The 17,786-nt window shown below is 37.0% G+C and overlaps 1 protein-coding gene across 2 annotated transcripts in view; it reads right to left on the bottom strand.

The window, feature by feature from the left end:
• Positions 1–1,449: 1,449 nt before the first annotated feature.
• Positions 1,450–17,786, bottom strand: part of LOC106875925 (uncharacterized) — a 22,627-nt gene continuing 6,290 nt past the window's right edge. Inside the window, exons 3-7 of one of the 2 annotated variants that reach the window (XM_089346766.1) lie at positions 12,645–12,730; positions 7,935–8,499; positions 4,840–5,220; positions 4,557–4,752; positions 1,450–2,119 (exon numbers count right to left, since the gene is read on the bottom strand). In XM_089346766.1, the coding sequence (XP_089202892.1) occupies positions 1,930–2,119; positions 4,557–4,752; positions 4,840–5,220; positions 7,935–8,499; positions 12,645–12,730 (1,418 nt within the window). In that variant the 3' untranslated portion in view covers positions 1,450–1,929. Of the gene's footprint in view, positions 2,120–4,556; positions 5,221–7,934; positions 8,500–12,644; positions 12,731–17,786 lie in introns of both variants that reach the window. The other variant, XM_089346739.1, reaches the window with a different exon arrangement.

A 17,786-nucleotide genomic window follows, 5' to 3' on the forward strand; every position in this document is an offset into this window, starting at 1 on the left:
TTTAATTGTTGTTCAACATCTTAACCAAGGTAAATAGATGACTCACCTTCGTAATTTGATCTTAATACGGGGTCCCTCAACCATGGAGGCCCCCTGGGACCACAGGGGTTACAGGGGCTTAGCGACGGCCCTAAACATAGAAATAATCGTGATGATGAATGACCGCGTCTTAAAACCATTTTAGAAATGATGGGGCTTTCTCCTGTCAGAACATATGTCTAAGAGAAGAATACTCTGATGTAAAAACCCGAGGATCGTCAGTTTCTGTCGTTGCAGCCAAATGTTGAGGCAAAAGAAAAAAAGTATCTACTCTATATGAAAAGTGGATATCGTTTTGTGTATGCTTTGTTCGCTATAATTAATTTACGTCCAGGAACTTATTAGAACCAGAAACAGTCCACGGACATTTAAATAAAGTAGCCTTCCCTGTTGCATTGGTCGAGCGATTCGTCGTATCTGCGATTATGAAATACGGTAGGTGTAGTGAATTGGAGGAGCAAACCCGACTTTCCGATTCTCCAGTCTTTCTCGCGGTTCAGTCCTTCGTTGCTGCTTTTCTCTAAGATGTGCCTAAGAAGTGACTGTACTTTCGACTTGAGTTGACTCACACACACACACACACACACACACACACACACACACACACACACACACACACACACACACACACACACACACACACAAACACACACACACACAAACACACACACACACACACACACACACACACACACACACACACACACACACACACACACACACACACACACACACTACCTCAATGCTTTCTTTTTACTTTCTAAACTGTAGGATTGTTTCAGGGAAATTTGGCGATTTTAGGCGACTAAAGAGAGAATCTCTGGTTGTTTCTGGAGTGGCGCAGAATCAGATTTGTTGTAAAGATATGAAAAATAATATAACCCAGACCCCTACCCCAAAAGTCTCGTTTTTATTACGTGACACAGACTGGTGTTTCTATCAGTGATCCTTGTTGCTTTCATTGTTTAACCCCAGATTGGTCATGATCGTACAGGCCAATAATCCAAGTGTCACTACCTCTGGCTTTACCAATTTTCCTTGAAACTGTACATCTATGGCATCATTGAATGTGTCCTGCTTTTTCTTTTAATTAGACGGAGGTTTAGCTACTGTTTTTGTGAGATCGTTTGACCGCAAAGAAGCCACCTCACCGGCTCGTAGCGGCTTTATTTCTCTCCAGCACATCAGTAAGACAGTAATATACTATTCAAGTAAATGTGCTGTTTTAAAATAGGCTACATCAATACCGAACCCTGAAAAAAAAAATCACTATGTAGCCCAAACAGTCGAACTTGCCTCCTCCGTGTTGAGCCAGGCTGCAATTAGAGAGTCTGTGGTCAAATGGACTCCATAAACTACATAAATCTTCCTTCGCAAAGCTAAATTATAATGAAATAAAGCAAAACCAAATTTTTAAAATATTTTTGGTGGTAACTTTTATTTACATCTCATAAGACACAGAAGAAAATACTTCGTTTAAACAAAAATAAGAACATAAGAAATAAACCAGAATTATTTATGTATTTTCAAAACACTGATTGGCATCTGGAATGGACATATGTTCATTAATAAGGATAACAATTATAATCATGGTAAAATTCATTCGATAAACGTCTAAAATTTTGATCGAGCGTAGCTTTGATCCATAAAATTCATCATAAAAGTTAATTTTTGTTTTAAATATTTGTAAAAAAAATATTGTGTGACTCCTTGATTAAACAGAAAGCTCATTGAATTCCTAATGATTCTTCTGTAATTATTTCTTCAAAAGATGGAGATTTGTTAATCTTAATCAAATTCTTGTGATCGGATCAAATTACCACGGCTGAGTATGTGTGTGGGTAGTGACTGAGAAGTTAGGAATAAGGGTTCATAGTTTCGCCATATAATTTACTTCCCGTACGAAAATCCGCCTCCACTTCCTCCACCACCTCTTCCTCCACTACCACCACCACCGCCACCACGTCCTCCACTGCCGCCACCACGGCCTCCACCGCTGCCGCCGCCACCGCCGCCACGTCCTCCACTACCGCCACCGCCTCGTCCACCTTGGTTTCCGCCATAGTTTCCACTTTGATTGCTAGGAAAGATGAAAAACGAATGAAGATACATATATACACACACATATATATATATATATATATATATATATATATATATATATATATATATATATATATATATATACACACATATGCGCTGTGAAGCGTGTCACGTAACCAATGTAAAAGGTCCTACACTCCACTCCTAGTATTTCAATTAGCAGATAATCAGCAGGCGTCTATTTCCTCTACATGAGTGGTTCTCAACCGTGGTCCATATCACTCCTTGGGGTCCATATAAAATTTTTGGGGATCCACACAGGCAAAATACCAAATGGGATCCATAGTATTATTTTATAGGTTCATGAAAAAAGTATTCTGGTTGAGATGTATTTATTTCAAGAAACAGCTAGGTCTCTTTCCCCGACGTTTTACTCTGTTCAACTTACACAAGTGATCGTGAGAAAAACCAAATAGGAATTTTTAAAGAAGTATCTATAAAACTAATTTCTAAACATTGAATGGCTATGGAGATATACTCGAATTAAATAGTAATCAAAGGGACTCATAGATAAAAATTGGTTGAGAACCACTGATCTACATGTATAAATGAAAGTAGTTCTTCTCTATGAGATGCCCTTGTGTCCTTTGATAGATTTTATTATAAATCTTAAGTGGTAGCGTTCGTCACACTCATCATACAATGGCATGTTAGGATTGGCTAGTTTAGTCACCAACCCACGCATGTACTAGGTTACATGATACAAGCACAGGTAGAACCTAATCTAACTTGAACTGAGGTATTAATCAATATCATGGTGTCCTTAAAGCTATCAATCAGCTCGTTATATTATGTTCAAGTTAATATCAGAGCGGCAATATAGAAAGAAATAAAAGATAAATCGGCAAACAAATATTGAGTTTAATATGAAAATGTAACCATCTGTATATCCGATCATATATCAGTGTTTAATGCTATATCTTATTAGATATCTATCAATACATCATCGCTCTATTAAAATCCTCTCGACCAACCGTGTTTCTTATTTTTTCGAAGGCATTTGGAATTCATAACAACGAATACACAATTAGATTAATTCGGAACTGATCGTATACCAGTTACTCGTTAGCACAATGGTTTACTTTTTCCTTTACAGAACACCAAGTGAAAACTTACTGGCGCACTTCTCTTGGGAAGTAAAAATATTACTTGGATATTTCTTGTGGAAAGTTATACAAAACTTTGGATTAAAGTTAAAAATTTACATATAGTTATATGCAATCATATCTAACATGTTCGAGATAGAAAGATGATGCGCTGCAGATATAGTCTCAAGAGAAGAAATTCTCCTTGCAGACAGTATAAGTGTAAACACACTACTAGGTCATGAATGGCGTCATCGGACCGTAGGTCACAAGCATTTTTGCGTTATTACGCATCATCAGATACGTATACTGAGCTGTCGTTCATGGCCACTATAAGCTGATCGTTCTCATATTAGAACAGCAAATAGGACATTTGTTGTAATTATAATGTTGGGGAAGAACTTCATGCGCCATGTTAAAATAATGCTTTTTTAAATATATTTTTGTGCTGTGTGTGTTCATTCAGTTCAAGTCATGTTCAATGGTAGCTCACTGTGTTCGTCGAAAATGCGCCTTGATTTCAAGACAATGCATAGCCGCATACCGCCAGAAAGACCAGCAACAAATTTAAAGGACTGGACGGCGTGGAAGTGCTGCCGCATCCAGCCTATAGTCCAGACGTTGCTCCATCTGACTACGATCCTTTCCAATCAATGTAGTACTTTATGAAAGGTCACCGATTTAAGTCATTCGATGAAGCCGGTCAAGAAGTTTTCGATTCAAAGCTGAAGGATTGGTACTTTGACCGAAAGCTTGCACATCGTTGGCAGAAGGTCGTGGAAAATGATGGTCTTTATTTTAAAGAATGGTTGTTGTTTTTGAATGAATTCTTACATAAAAAATCATTATTTTAACACGGTGCACGAAATTTTCCCTCAAACCAGTAATTAGGGCGTTTAATAACCATACTTGAGTATAACAAAATTATAAATAATACATTTTCCAAGACACTCAAACATATTTATGAATTTTCTAAAGCTTTAAATAATATAAATAATAATTTTATCGCAAATGAAATGGCTGTTGAGCATAATTGATTTGTGAACTATATGCAAAATTAAGGCCTTTTCTATTTCTTGTTTTAAGACCTTTGATTATATATTTTAAAAATCTGCAGCTCAAGTGGATACCTCCTTGCAGTGCAGTAGTGCCCCACGTCACAAGATTTATTGATCATTGAGTTAGAGGCTTGCAATCGATATTCCATTAGATTTATACTCTTTATCACTTGAGCAAGACATAAAATTCTAAGACAAAGTAAATATCAATTAGAAATATACAAGCGATGTAAGGAAATGAGAAATTACGAAAAAGCAAAAAGAAACTTACCCGCCTCTGTTGCCACCACGATTTCCTCCACCTCCCCATTGTCCTCCACGCTTTCCACCATTTCCCCACTGTGTCCCGTGATTTCCGCCGCGTCCACCTTGTCCTCCACGGTTTCCTCCTCCTCCACCTTGTCCATAACTTCCACCTCCTCCTCCTTGTCCTCTTCCTCCTTGTCCTCCTCCTCCTTGTCCTCCTCCTCCTTGTCCTCCTCCTCCTTGTCCTCCTCCACGGTTACCTCCATTTCCACCATTCCATCCTCCTTTTCCTCCTCCTCCACGGTTACCTCCATTCCATCCTCCTTGTCCTCCTCCTCTGTTTCCTCCACCGTTTCCTCCACCTTGACCATATCTACCTCCACCTTGCCCGCCACCATTACCTCCGTTCCAGCCACCATTACCTCCACCATTTCCGCCTCCACCATTTCCGCCTCCACCATTTCCGCCTCCACCACGTCCAAACTCTATGGCGCTCTTAGGCACCTGCAAGTTGCCACAGTCAGTGTTATTCAGGTAGTCGCATACTTGGATCCTAGGATTAAATACAGTACCAGGAGCACATTCCTGAACGTCATTTAGGTAACCAAGGTTGCATTCGTAGTACATGTGACACATTTCATTGTGACGCTTCTTAAAGTCTTCTGCATAGTCACCACACAGTTCGTTGGCTAGAAAATAGAAAGAAAATATTGTCAGTGCTCACTATCTTCTTCTGTTAACTTTACCACTCACAAACGTCATTATTTCCCTTTCACATTTACTCTTACTATAGAGAAATGAACGTGTATCTGTGAGACAATCTATATTATAATTCTGCTTAATCGTTGGCCCATTACACTTTAGTTAGTTAGAGGCAGAGGTGGAGTGTGAGAGAGATAGAGAGAGAGAGAGAGAGAGAGAGAGAGAGAGAGAGAAGAAGTGAAACACAAAAGGTAAGACGAAACAAGAGAGAAAGATGTATGTATGCATGTATGTAATGTGTATATGTATCTCTTTATTAACACGCTGATGGAAATGTGACACTGTCGTTAGTTGAAGAGAGAGGAGAGAGAGAGAAGAGAGAAGGATAGAAAGAAGAGAGGAAATAGAAAGAGGGGAGAGAAAGGAGGTAGAAAGAGAAGAGAGAGAGAGAGAGAGAGAGAGAGAGAGAGAGAGAGAGAGAGAGAGAGTGAGAGAGATGGTCAGCGGTGAGAGATAGGTGGAAAGGGTTGCTATTATGGTATGTGATGAAATGGTTGAAGGAGAGGGTAAATAGAAAGAGATAGGGTAAAGCGAAAATTTAACGCAGGAGAGATGTGGGAAAGAAGTAAAAGGAAAATGGGAGAGAGAGAATAAGAGGAAGAATGTATGTGAGTGAGAGAATGTGTGTAAGTGAGAGAATGTGTGTGAGTGAGAGAATGTGTGTAAGTGAGAGAATGTGTGTGGGTGAGAGAATGTGTGTGAGTGAGAGAATGTATGTGAGTGAGAGAATGTGTTTACTGGAGTGAACAGCGAAAAGTGATAGTTTTTGTTTTGTTTTTATATTCTTATCACCCATCAGATAACGCATGCGCTTTAGTGAAGTAACTATCGTCTGCTTAGTCAAAGCTTATAAAATATTGCCAACAACAGACGATGTAAAACTAACAAGACAAAGAATGATATGGTCTTTTTCAAATAACCATGTTAAAATTTGTTAAAACATTACCAACGTAGTGAAGCAGAATAATATTATATTTTTCAAAAGTTTCTTGAAATTGCTCCTCTAATACTACTTATATGGACTTTACCATAATCTCAAGGCTCTAATGGTTCAGAAAATTATACAATTCCACCTTACAGTTTTCAAATCAACCGTGGAATTTTCACGGAGTACTACTAGTAACGATAAAGCTACTTTATACATGTTAACGTACATTTGGAAACACTACTTCATGTCAATCATAAATAAGAAAGTTGGGTGAGCCAATTTCCATCTTAGAACCTGACCACAGTTGATTCTTAACCAGATGGAGTACAGGGACATCGCTGTTTTATAAAGCACAGGCTGTGCGTTATCTATACCCCTGCTAGTATGACCACATCCGATTTCTTACACACACACACACACACACATAGGATAATAATCCTTTTTATATATGGCCAACAACAGACAATGTAATTTGGGGGGAAGGGTCAGTCCATTACATCGACCCCTGTATGTAACTGGTACTTAATTTATCGACCCCAAAAGAATGAAAAGCAAAGTCGACCTCGGTAGAATTCGAACTCAGAACGTAGCCACGGACGAAATACCACTAATCATTTTGTCCGGCGCGCTAACGATTTTACTAGCTAGTTGTCTTTACACAGGATAACAATAATATTGGTTTGAAAGAAGGGAGGGGATAAGTCGATCACATCGACTCTAAAGTTCAACTGGTACTTATTTTATCGATCTCCAAAAGATGAAAGGCAAAGTCTACCTCCGTAGAATATGAATGTAAAGGGAGGACGAAACGCCGTTAAGCATTTTGGCCAACGTGCTAACGATTTTGCCAGCTCGCTGCAATTTTTCAAAGAATAATGTTAACAATTGATAAGCGAATGCTTTAGTTTACAGAATCACACAGCATATAACGACAGGTTTCAGTACAGCTATATATTTTAGTACCTTGCTTATTTTGGTGATTTAAGCGTGTCAACACACATGTGACACCCTTGTGGATCACTTAGGAGGCAGACATATGAATTTTTTGATGGGATGTATTCCAAGATTATTAATGGGTTGTATCCCAAGATTATTAATGAAATGTATCCCAAGCTTATTGATTTAGTACTAGCTGGGGGTCCCACTACACCAGTGTGATTAATTCTCATGAAAATATTATAGGAAAAAGTTACGCAAACTGATCAGTCGGTAATTTTAGAATCCTTTCCGAATCACATGACCGAATTCACATAACCAAAAGAGACAAGGCAGTGTCTACGAAGACCTAAATATTACTAAAGTGACATACTTGCAGAAAGTTATGTGCCTATACTGAAGTAATGAACAGATCACTCAACTGAGATGCTGGTTAATGCTGAACCATATTAGCCTGTGGTACTTGTTTTTGTAGCTAGATGGATGAAGCCGTTAACAGCAAAGTACCTAGTATAACTTGTATAACGAGTATTAGAATATAAATCACCACCTGTTAACTGCTTGCTTAGAACTCTTTCATTCGCTCATTCATAATTATCTTTCACTCAGAGAGGAAGCATCTATGAAGTAGATCATCCTGCTAGAAATAGCAGCCAAATTTATCTCTAATGACACCCAGCCATCTCAAAATAAGGAAGGACTGATGTTGCAGTATACAATAACATTGTATCGTAACAGTGACAATAATATCGATATGAATATGTTGTTTCTACTTACGCCGTGCGCCGTTGCATTGTACATTGCCAGGGTAATCGCAATACTTTTGGTTATCGTTGAAGTACAACCCTTCTGGACACTGAAGCCTTTGTTCACCACTGTCGCCTTGACATTCGAAGTAATAGCTGCAATCTGATTGGTCAGCGCGTGCACAACTTCCACCACCTCCTTGCCAGTTGCCTCCTTGTCCTCCACCACCACCACCACCACCACTACCACCACCACCGCCTCCTTGACCATATCTTCCTCCACTACCTCCACCACCTCTTCCTCCGCTACCACCGCCACCACCTTGTCCCCATCCTCCACTACCTCCGCCACCTCTTCCTCCGCTACCACCGCCGCCGCCACCACCTCTTCCGCCGCTACCACCTCCGCCGCCACCTTGTCCCCATCCTCCGCTACCACCACCACCACCACCTCTGCCACCACTACCACCACTACCACCACCACCTCTTCCACCACTACTGCCGCCACCACCACCCTGACCATATCCACCACCACCACCTTGTCCGCCAGTATTTCCACCGCCTTGACCCCAGTTTCCTCCTTTATTTCCTTCTTTCTGCAAGGAAAAAGAAAAAAAAATCCAATTATTCGGTAAAACAAAGCTCAATTAATAAAGATTAATATTAATTTCGAATATTAACAGTGACGTAATAACATCGTTGTTTAGCCACTGGTCAGTTCAAGGGGGAATTGTAATAGAAAACATTCCAAGTCACCTCTGCGTTTAGAACTGTATTTTCTTGCTTTAAGATGACAGGATGTGATTTGTAAGCATTTAGCTACTATTTCTAACGGCAATGTTTTCTCAAATTGATTAAAAAAATAATGTCGTTGATCCCATAAAAGAAAATGACCTTCTACTGACCAAAGAAATTAAACATTTATTGCTTACTTGTTAGTAATATTAAATGTCTAAGTATGATTTGGAAAAGCTAAGATTTTAAAACCAAAAAAGTACCCGGCTAAAACGCACTTTACAAATGCAACCTGTAAGTGGAATAGTAAAAATATGCAAGACTTTTCTAAAGTTCAACATCTAACAGTTGTTGTTACTCCAATTTCAGCGATGGAGCTTTGTCTTCTTTCTACGAAAAATTCTAATAATTAAAAATACGACGAAAGGAACCATACGCATATTCACAAACATACGTATATATAGGCATGCATACATGCACATATATATACATACATGTACACAAACAAACGAATGTACAAGCCTCATGTTTGTGCTACCGCCTCGACAGAAATTTTTCTGTTTTTGAAGTCAAGCCTAAAACTTCAGAATCACCATCAGTATGTAAATGTGAAAGTAGAGATATAGAAAACAAACTAGAATAAATAAATAAATAAATAAATAAATGAAGTTCTTTCCCCTCATTCTGTAACTCTTGGCAATCCGTGAGCACGACCTGGTTTCGATTTTAACTTTAGCTGAAGTCATTTGACTTCAATAAACCGATTTATGGTCCTTAGGACAAAAGTACTAATTACTCGCCCCAAATCCTACCCCGCCCTATTGAATAATAAACCGTTCTTTCTGTTCCTTTTAAAGAAACTATTAATTTATATAAAACCATCTGAACATCCTAAATATATGTATTGAAGAATGTTGTAGATAAAATGCTTATTTTAATAGTATAGTCCAGTGGTTCCCAAGCTGGGGTCCGTGGACACCTGGTGGTCCGCAAAGGTAGTACTGTGGTGGGATGGGGGTGGTCCGTGAACGTAATTCAGAATTTCACATATAAATATATACATAAGGATAAACATATTAAAAGGGGTCCGTGGACAAAACTCATTAAAAAAAAAAAGGTTCGGAACCACTGGCATAGTCAGAGGGAAGAAAGTGTCCAACCGAGATTTGAGGCGGAAAGTGCAATGGAAGAAGAATCTATGATTCGTAAGATATCATCAAGCCTAGAGTGAATCTTTCCAGCAGAATGGAACCCTACAGGCTTAGTTTGAAGACTTTTGACCAAAGTGCCCGCAGAATGAGCTAACTGGATTCATGGGATTCGAAGCGAATTTTTCAACTAATTAGCCATTTCCAATATAAACACGAGACCGAAAAGGGATGATAATAGTCAAATATTATTTTATGGCTCGAATATTGCATATTTTAATACAGTGGCGAGCTGGCAGAATCAGCACGCTGGGAAAAATGCTTCGCGGCATTTCACCTGTCCTTATGTTCTGAGTTCAGGTTCCGCCGAGGTCGACTTTACCGTTAATTCTTTCGGGATCGATAAAAGAAGTACCAGTTGACTACTGCGATCGCTGTCAGCGGCTCTGTCGGTTAAGCATACACTATCACCTATGTTATGTATAAAATAAATTGTGCATTTATACAAAATATTGCCTGATGAGAGTCTAAATGGATGCTTAAAAAATTAGGTCAAATTCTACTCTCTCTATGAAAGTTATACCCCAGCAGATCCTCAAATATGAAACGTAACCGAAGACGCCAGTTTACAATCTACAAATGAAGCTGACATACTTAACTAATAGAATTTTTGTTGGAAGGAAGTGAGTTCTTAAATAAGGATTTCTTTAAAAATGAGTCTCATTTATGAATTTTTTTAGACTGCAATGTTATTAATATAACTTTTCTTGTAAGGCGGCGAGCTGGCAGAAACGTTAGCACACCGGGCGAAATGCTTAGAGGTATTTCGTCTGCCGCTACGTTCTGAGTTTAAATTCCGCCGAGGTCGACTTTGCCTTTCATCCTTTCGGGGTCGATTAAACAAGTACCAGTTACGCATTGGGGTCGATATAATCGACTTAATCCGTTTGTCTGTCTTTGCTTGTCCCTTCTGTCTGTAGCCCCTTGTGGTTAGTAGAGAAATAAGAAACGTTAGTACGCCGCGTGAAATGCTTAGCGGTATTTCGTCTGTCTTTATGTTCTGAGTTCAAATGCTGTGGTTAACTTTGCCTTTCATCCTTTCGGGATTAAGTACCAGTTGCGCACCGGGGTCGATCTAATGTACTTGTCCCCCTCCCCCAAAATTTCGGGCCTTGTGCCTAGAGTAGAAAAGAATATTTGATGTGTAATAAAGTGCTCAGTTGTATATATTCAGAGGCATGGAAAAGTACTTTTATTATACATACTCAGAGCTACAAAATACTATGACAGGTTGGGCGTGTACAAATTTAGAAATTACTCTATTTATTGTATTTTCAGTTATTTTTATCGATGCGCATGCTTATGAAAATGGCGGCATTGCAGACAGCAATATTTTACACATATTTTTGCATTTATCTTTTAAATATCGACTTCTTACATAGGAAGTCAATACATGATCTTACATAGTACAACACATTCAAAGATGGGGCAGCCGATTTAATCCATCTCTCTCTCAGCAATGTAATTATTATTTTCTTTTATCAACTACAGATAGATGCAAAGCAAATTTGCAAGGAATGGAGGGAGGTGAATTCAGAACGTAAAGGGACGCAAGCAAATATCGCAAGATTTTGACTACTACTACTCTGGGTCTGACAATTCACTGTTTTAATAATATTTGTTGTAACATAAGTATAATACCAGAAATTCGTGGAGAAAGAACAGTCGATTAAATCGGTCCTTGTATTTCACTGGTATTTTATTTTATCTACTCTGGAAGGATGAAAGATAAAGTGTACGTCGGCGGGGTTTGAACTCATAATGTAAAGAGTATTAACTAATAATTTCATCGATCTTAGTATTTCACAGGAAGTTTTTCTTTTTTAATGAAGGATTAAAGGCAAAGTTAACCTTAGCAGGATTTGAACTTAGAACATAAAGAACCAGAACAAATGCCACAAAACCTTTTCTCCTACGCTTTAACGGTTCTGCCAATCTAAGAAAATATTCTTTTCTAACAAGGTGAAAAATTTTTCGGTGACAGTCGATTATATCAACCTGTAGTATCTGAATTTATGTTATCGTCACCGGAAGGATGAAAGGTAAAGTAGATACAAGAGTAATTTGAACCCGGTAAGTGAAGTTACATAACTAAATACTGCAAACACTTCTGGGAGGCTATGCCAATCAACACCATGATAATTCTTTCACATTTGGGCACAAGGCTGGTAGTTCTGTAGGGAGACGGCAAGTCGATTACATCGACCCCATTACTTGACTGATACTGCTTTTGTTTCAAATTGCAGTACAAGGCCAGCAAATTTTATGAGGATTGCTGCTCTAGTTTATCGACTCCGCAAGGATGACAGGCAAAGTTGACCGTGGTGGAATTTGAGCTCAGAACGTAATGAATTGGAAGAAATACCGTTAGGCATTTTGTCAGACGCATTAACGATTATACCAGCTTTTAACCTCTTATTCCAAATCATAATTATGATATCAATAATAGTTTACATACAAGCTATTCTCATAGAAAATAAAATTCTGAAATTAGCTTCAATAGGAACTGTAGAGTAGAAAATATTACCTAAATATCGACATCGTTCCCAAATTTGATGTTTGGTGTTTAGACAGATGCTAGATCAATAGCATTACAATTAAACATTGCTAATTAATTTCACACAATATATTACAGTTATTTATTGAAATACACTGAGTCTTCGAAGAGAGAGAGAGAGAATGTCACGTTCGTTCCTTTCCCGATTCGTTACCTGAATGGAAGAAATATTAGGAAAAAACAAAAACAAAGTTCTTAATGCTTATATACGCATCATTCAGAAGAAACTTTCTATACATACCTGTCCGCCTGACCAATTATTGCCACCACCATTGTTGTTGTTGTTAGATCCTCCTTTTCCACCACCGCCAGGATTGAGTCCGTACACTAGAAACATTATACATTATATATATATACATATACAACACAGACATATAAATATACATACATACATACATAAATACATACATACATAAATACATACAGATGCATATATGTATACATATACACACATATATATATGTATATATACACCCACACACACACCCACACACATACACACACACACATATGTATATATCTGTGTGCGTATAAATTCAATAAATGAATGACAAAAAACATGTTACTTGACCACTCATTAACTTTCGGCTGTTTCTGCTATAAGAAGCAGTGTACGCAGAGCCGAGTGCTTGTGCAGTATCCTATAGCTCCCTCGGAGCCGACCCTATACTCTAAAGCAAAAGCTGATTGAGTTCTTGGTTACTGATATAGCCAATCTGAAGCAAAATCATTACATATATATATATATATATATATATATATATATATATATATATATATATATATATATATATATATATATATATATATATATACTTCGTTTTTGTATCTAGTTTGCAAGATTCTTTACGTGATTTCATGTGTTGAAACACATTTTGCGTTAATAATATTGGCATAATGACTCTCCCTAGACACAACAAAATATACATACGTACACACACAAACACACATACACATACACCCCTTCTCCACTCAATAAATATTGGCAAGAAAGTAATTTCACTTTTCGTTAATAGATAGATTTACGATATTTTTGAATGACTTTTGTGAATGTTATGATTTTTTCCTTTTGACATTTGACAACCGTTATTTTTAGCTTACTTTAGAAGCAAATTGCACGTAATTTACAACTGTTAGTTCAGCGTGAATTTTAACATGGAGTGCAAAAACGAACATTTTCGCCAATATTTTGCTCTTTTATTTCCGTAAAGGCAAGAAAGTTGCTGAGGCTCACAAAGAGATATGTAAAATTTATGGTGTTGATTGCTTAACAGAACGCACTTGTTAAAAAATGGTTTAATACATTCCGTTCTGGAAATTCTCACTCAAAGATGACCAATGTTCTGGTCGACCTACTGAAGTTGATGATGACCGAATCAAAGCTATAACTGGAACTGATTGTCATATAACTGTGCGAGAGATTGCAGAAAGGTTAAATGTATCACACACAATACTTGAAAATCACTTTTAAAATGTCTTGGACTCGTTAAGAAGCTCGATATTTGGGCTCCACATAAATTGAAAGAGATTCACTTAAAACAGCGAACCAATATTTGTGATATGCATGTCAAACACATGGTCCAGGCGTAATGAACCAGCACAAATCACATCGAAAGCTGAATTGCATCAAAAAAAGGTCATGCTGTCAATTTGGTGGGATTACAAAGATATATATTTTGCGTTGCTTCCAATTCAGATGTTTACTGTCAACAACAAATGAAACTTGGAGGAAGCAATCAAGGAAAAACGGCCAGGATTGGCAAATGGTAAAAGAATCGTGTTCTACCATACCAACGCTAGACCACACACCTCTTTGCTAACTTGTAAAACATTACTGGAGCTTGGTTGGGAAGTTACGTCACATCCACCATATAGTCCTGACCTTGCATCATCAGATTACCATTTATTTCGAAGTTGGCAAAATTCATTGAATAGTAAAATTCAAAACTGATGATGACCTGAAATCGCACTTGCTTCAGTTTTTGGCTGAAAAGGACCAGAAGTTCTATGAGCGCAGAATCATGAAATTGCTAGAAAGATGGCAAAAGGTCATCGAATAAAATAGAAAATTTATGATTGATTAAAGTTCATTCTTTGTATGAAAAATATAATGACATTTATTTCACACTACCGAAACTACTTTCTTGCCAACCCAATATATATATAATGAGGCCGCATAGTTTAATGGTCAGGGTGATGCATTCACCATCTAGCTATCGTAATTTCAATTCCTAGGCCGAGTGGTGCGTCGTGTTCTTCAACAAAACACTTGTTTCGAAATTGCTGCAGAAAGTGATTTATGTTCGTGGTGGTGAGTTTTTCTTTGGCGGGGGGGGGGGGGGCTAGGAATGTGGCATGGGTATCAAGGGGCGGTAACCAATAAGTTTTGGGAACCACTGGTCTAAACCTATTAACTCAGTATATTTAGATTGCAATGCCTGCTTTATTTCACAATTATAAGTGGCACAAGTGCGATAAACTTGAGTTTAATTGAAAGAATCTGCTTTCTTGTTACTCCGTTCTTAATTGGTACTAAACACAATTTTATGTACATTAGTTAATCATTTTTCTTCATGCATCATTTCTTCCTCTCCAAACACCGAAATTAAAATTCTCAAAGTATCTTTGTTCTTAATGACTTCATAAACACGGTGTTTTCATAAATGTGAGATGTCATGTTCCTTTCCCTCGTGCTCTTTAGACCGGTTACAATCTGTTCTGGTTCTTCCAAAACATGCTAAAGATATTTGAGGTTTATTTTTCTTTTTTTACATTTTGACCCATTGTAGATTTTTCTTTCCTCGCCCCCCAGTTACACTGATATACTAATAATGAAATAATAAAATCACTATGATTAATCTTTTGCCTGCATACAAATAGACTATTACAATTTAACAAGTATTCAGAGTAAATGGGATATTCAGGCAATAAATATAAAAATATATAATCTAAGTCGATGTCACAATGTCAGCTAAGAGAAATACTGATTTATAACATTGGCACAATGTCACAAATGGTGGCTACGGATAATAAATAGTTAGATAAATCAACACTTAGCCTTCCACCACTACTTCATTTATCGACCCCAGAAAGATGAAAGGTAAAATTAACTGTAGCGAATTTTGAACCTAGAACATAAAAAGCGACAAAAAACACAAGCAACTATTTGTCCACCACTTCCACGATTCTGTCTAAATCCGATCCACATTAAAGGAAATACTATTCAGTCTATTTAGCGATTTTAATAAAAATAATTGGGTAATACTATCTTATTGACCCAGTGAGGATGAATTTAAAGTCGCCTTCGGTGGGATTTGAACTCAGAACGTACATATCGGCAATTACATAACGCAGAACGATATCTAGAATCGGATTCTGCTATCTACCACCTTTATTCATATATAATAACGAATAAATATATTGTATTATATCTTAAACCAAATATTATCAGCTCTTGAGTCCATTTTTCCATGGCATTTATATTTCTATCAAATGAAGACATCACATACATACTGTTGCTGTACACAAATCTATATTTTGTTTCGGTAAATCACTAAATATCAAACATTAAACACTAAACAATGATAATGATTTGGGTAAAATTTGTGGAGAGGCAGAAAAAGGCCTTGCTGTATTAAGTTATGTCCCTTTAGCTAGCATTGAACCATCTACAAAAAAAGATACTTGTTAAACATAATTAATCTCAGCTTTCAGTGTATTAATTTATCTGTAAATTTAAGTTGCTTCGTTTTTGTGCCTTTTCACGATCATAAATTTTTGATTTATTCAAGATACACACACACACACACACACACACACACACACATTGTTACAGGAAAGTTACAGAAAAGTTACAGAAAAGTTCTTTAGTCTAAGGATGCTAAAACTGTGACAGAGTGATAGAATATTAATTAATATGAGATATTTTGAATGATGTTCTCAACTATGCTTTCCAAAACAGTTACCCCCTTACTTTTTCTTCTTATAACCTATTGCAGCAATACTAAAACAATTGTTACAAGAGGAACCGGAATTTAAAGAGAATAATATCCTAGCAAATGTAACCTTTCATTGGGCTCTCGATTCCTGATGAGGTTGTAGAGGTACCGCTGTGGCATACAATGCGTAACTCACACCTCTTCAGGTATGATCTCAGCCAATTCCTTTCAGAAAGTGACAGAAACACACGGAAAGAAGGGCGGAAACAAAGAGAAGAACCAAACTCAGGACATTAAGAATACTTTATTTATCGATTACGGAGAGTGCAAAAAGCCGCAATATCGGATGGATTAGCACAAGGTAATCTATCCAACATTTCAGCGATTCAGGAAAGTAATCATCTAACTAATGCTAGAATGGAGAACGGATGTAAAAACGAATGACGAATGAATGAGCGTGTGTGTGTGTGTGTGTGTGTGTGTGTGTGTGTGTGTGTTCGCCAGTGTATACATTTGAAGGATATGAACATGAATAAAATAACGAAAATACAAGACGTTTATGAACAGTATCCATTGGAATATTTGTTCTGCAACGTGTTATAATCATTCTCTTATTTCTCTCTCTGTCTCTCTGTCTCTCTGACTCTCTGTCTCTGTCTCTCTCTCTTAAAGGATGTAGAAAGCTTGTGGATAATTCATTGGAAATTCAACAATTCCGATACAAAATAAATAATTTTATGAAATAGTCTACAAAATTACCAAGTTTGGGGGTCAATGACTGCATTGCTAAATATGCAAACTAAAGCATATAACCAATCATAAAATCTGCAAGGGATTATAAATCCCTTCGCTTTGATGATTTCTGTTGAAATATATAACCAGTTACACATATTTAACGAGAAACATACGAGTATGCTATTTCTTTATGTATGGAACCGTTACACATATTTGACCGTTAGCAGTTTCCAGCAACTATGGGAATAATTGATTAATATAGTACACGCATTACCAACGAAACATTAACCAATTTCCTTGGTGACACGTTTCATTTGATGTTGACGTCAAAAATTAATTTTCAATTTCCATTCCGCAAGCTATGCACACTTATACATTCAAATACTTGTATACATACATACTGCTAAGTCTATATATGTATGTAGGTTTCTTTTTATTATATATGCGCATACACATGAACGCACGCGCGCACAAACATGCACACGCATACACATGCACTCGCATATATGTATGTATGTAAGTACCTATATGTACGTATATGTATACATATATATTTATATTGTTTATTTTATTTTACGTAAAGTTGCTCAATAATACTTTTATTAGAAGTGCATAGATTTTACTATATGTATATATATATATATATATATATATATATATATATATATATATATATATATATATATATATATATATATATATATATATAT

Source organism: Octopus bimaculoides, chromosome 1, assembly GCF_046866305.1.
Source record: "Octopus bimaculoides isolate indiv1 chromosome 1, ASM4686630v1, whole genome shotgun sequence".
In the NCBI taxonomy this organism is placed as follows: domain Eukaryota; kingdom Metazoa; phylum Mollusca; class Cephalopoda; order Octopoda; family Octopodidae; genus Octopus; species Octopus bimaculoides.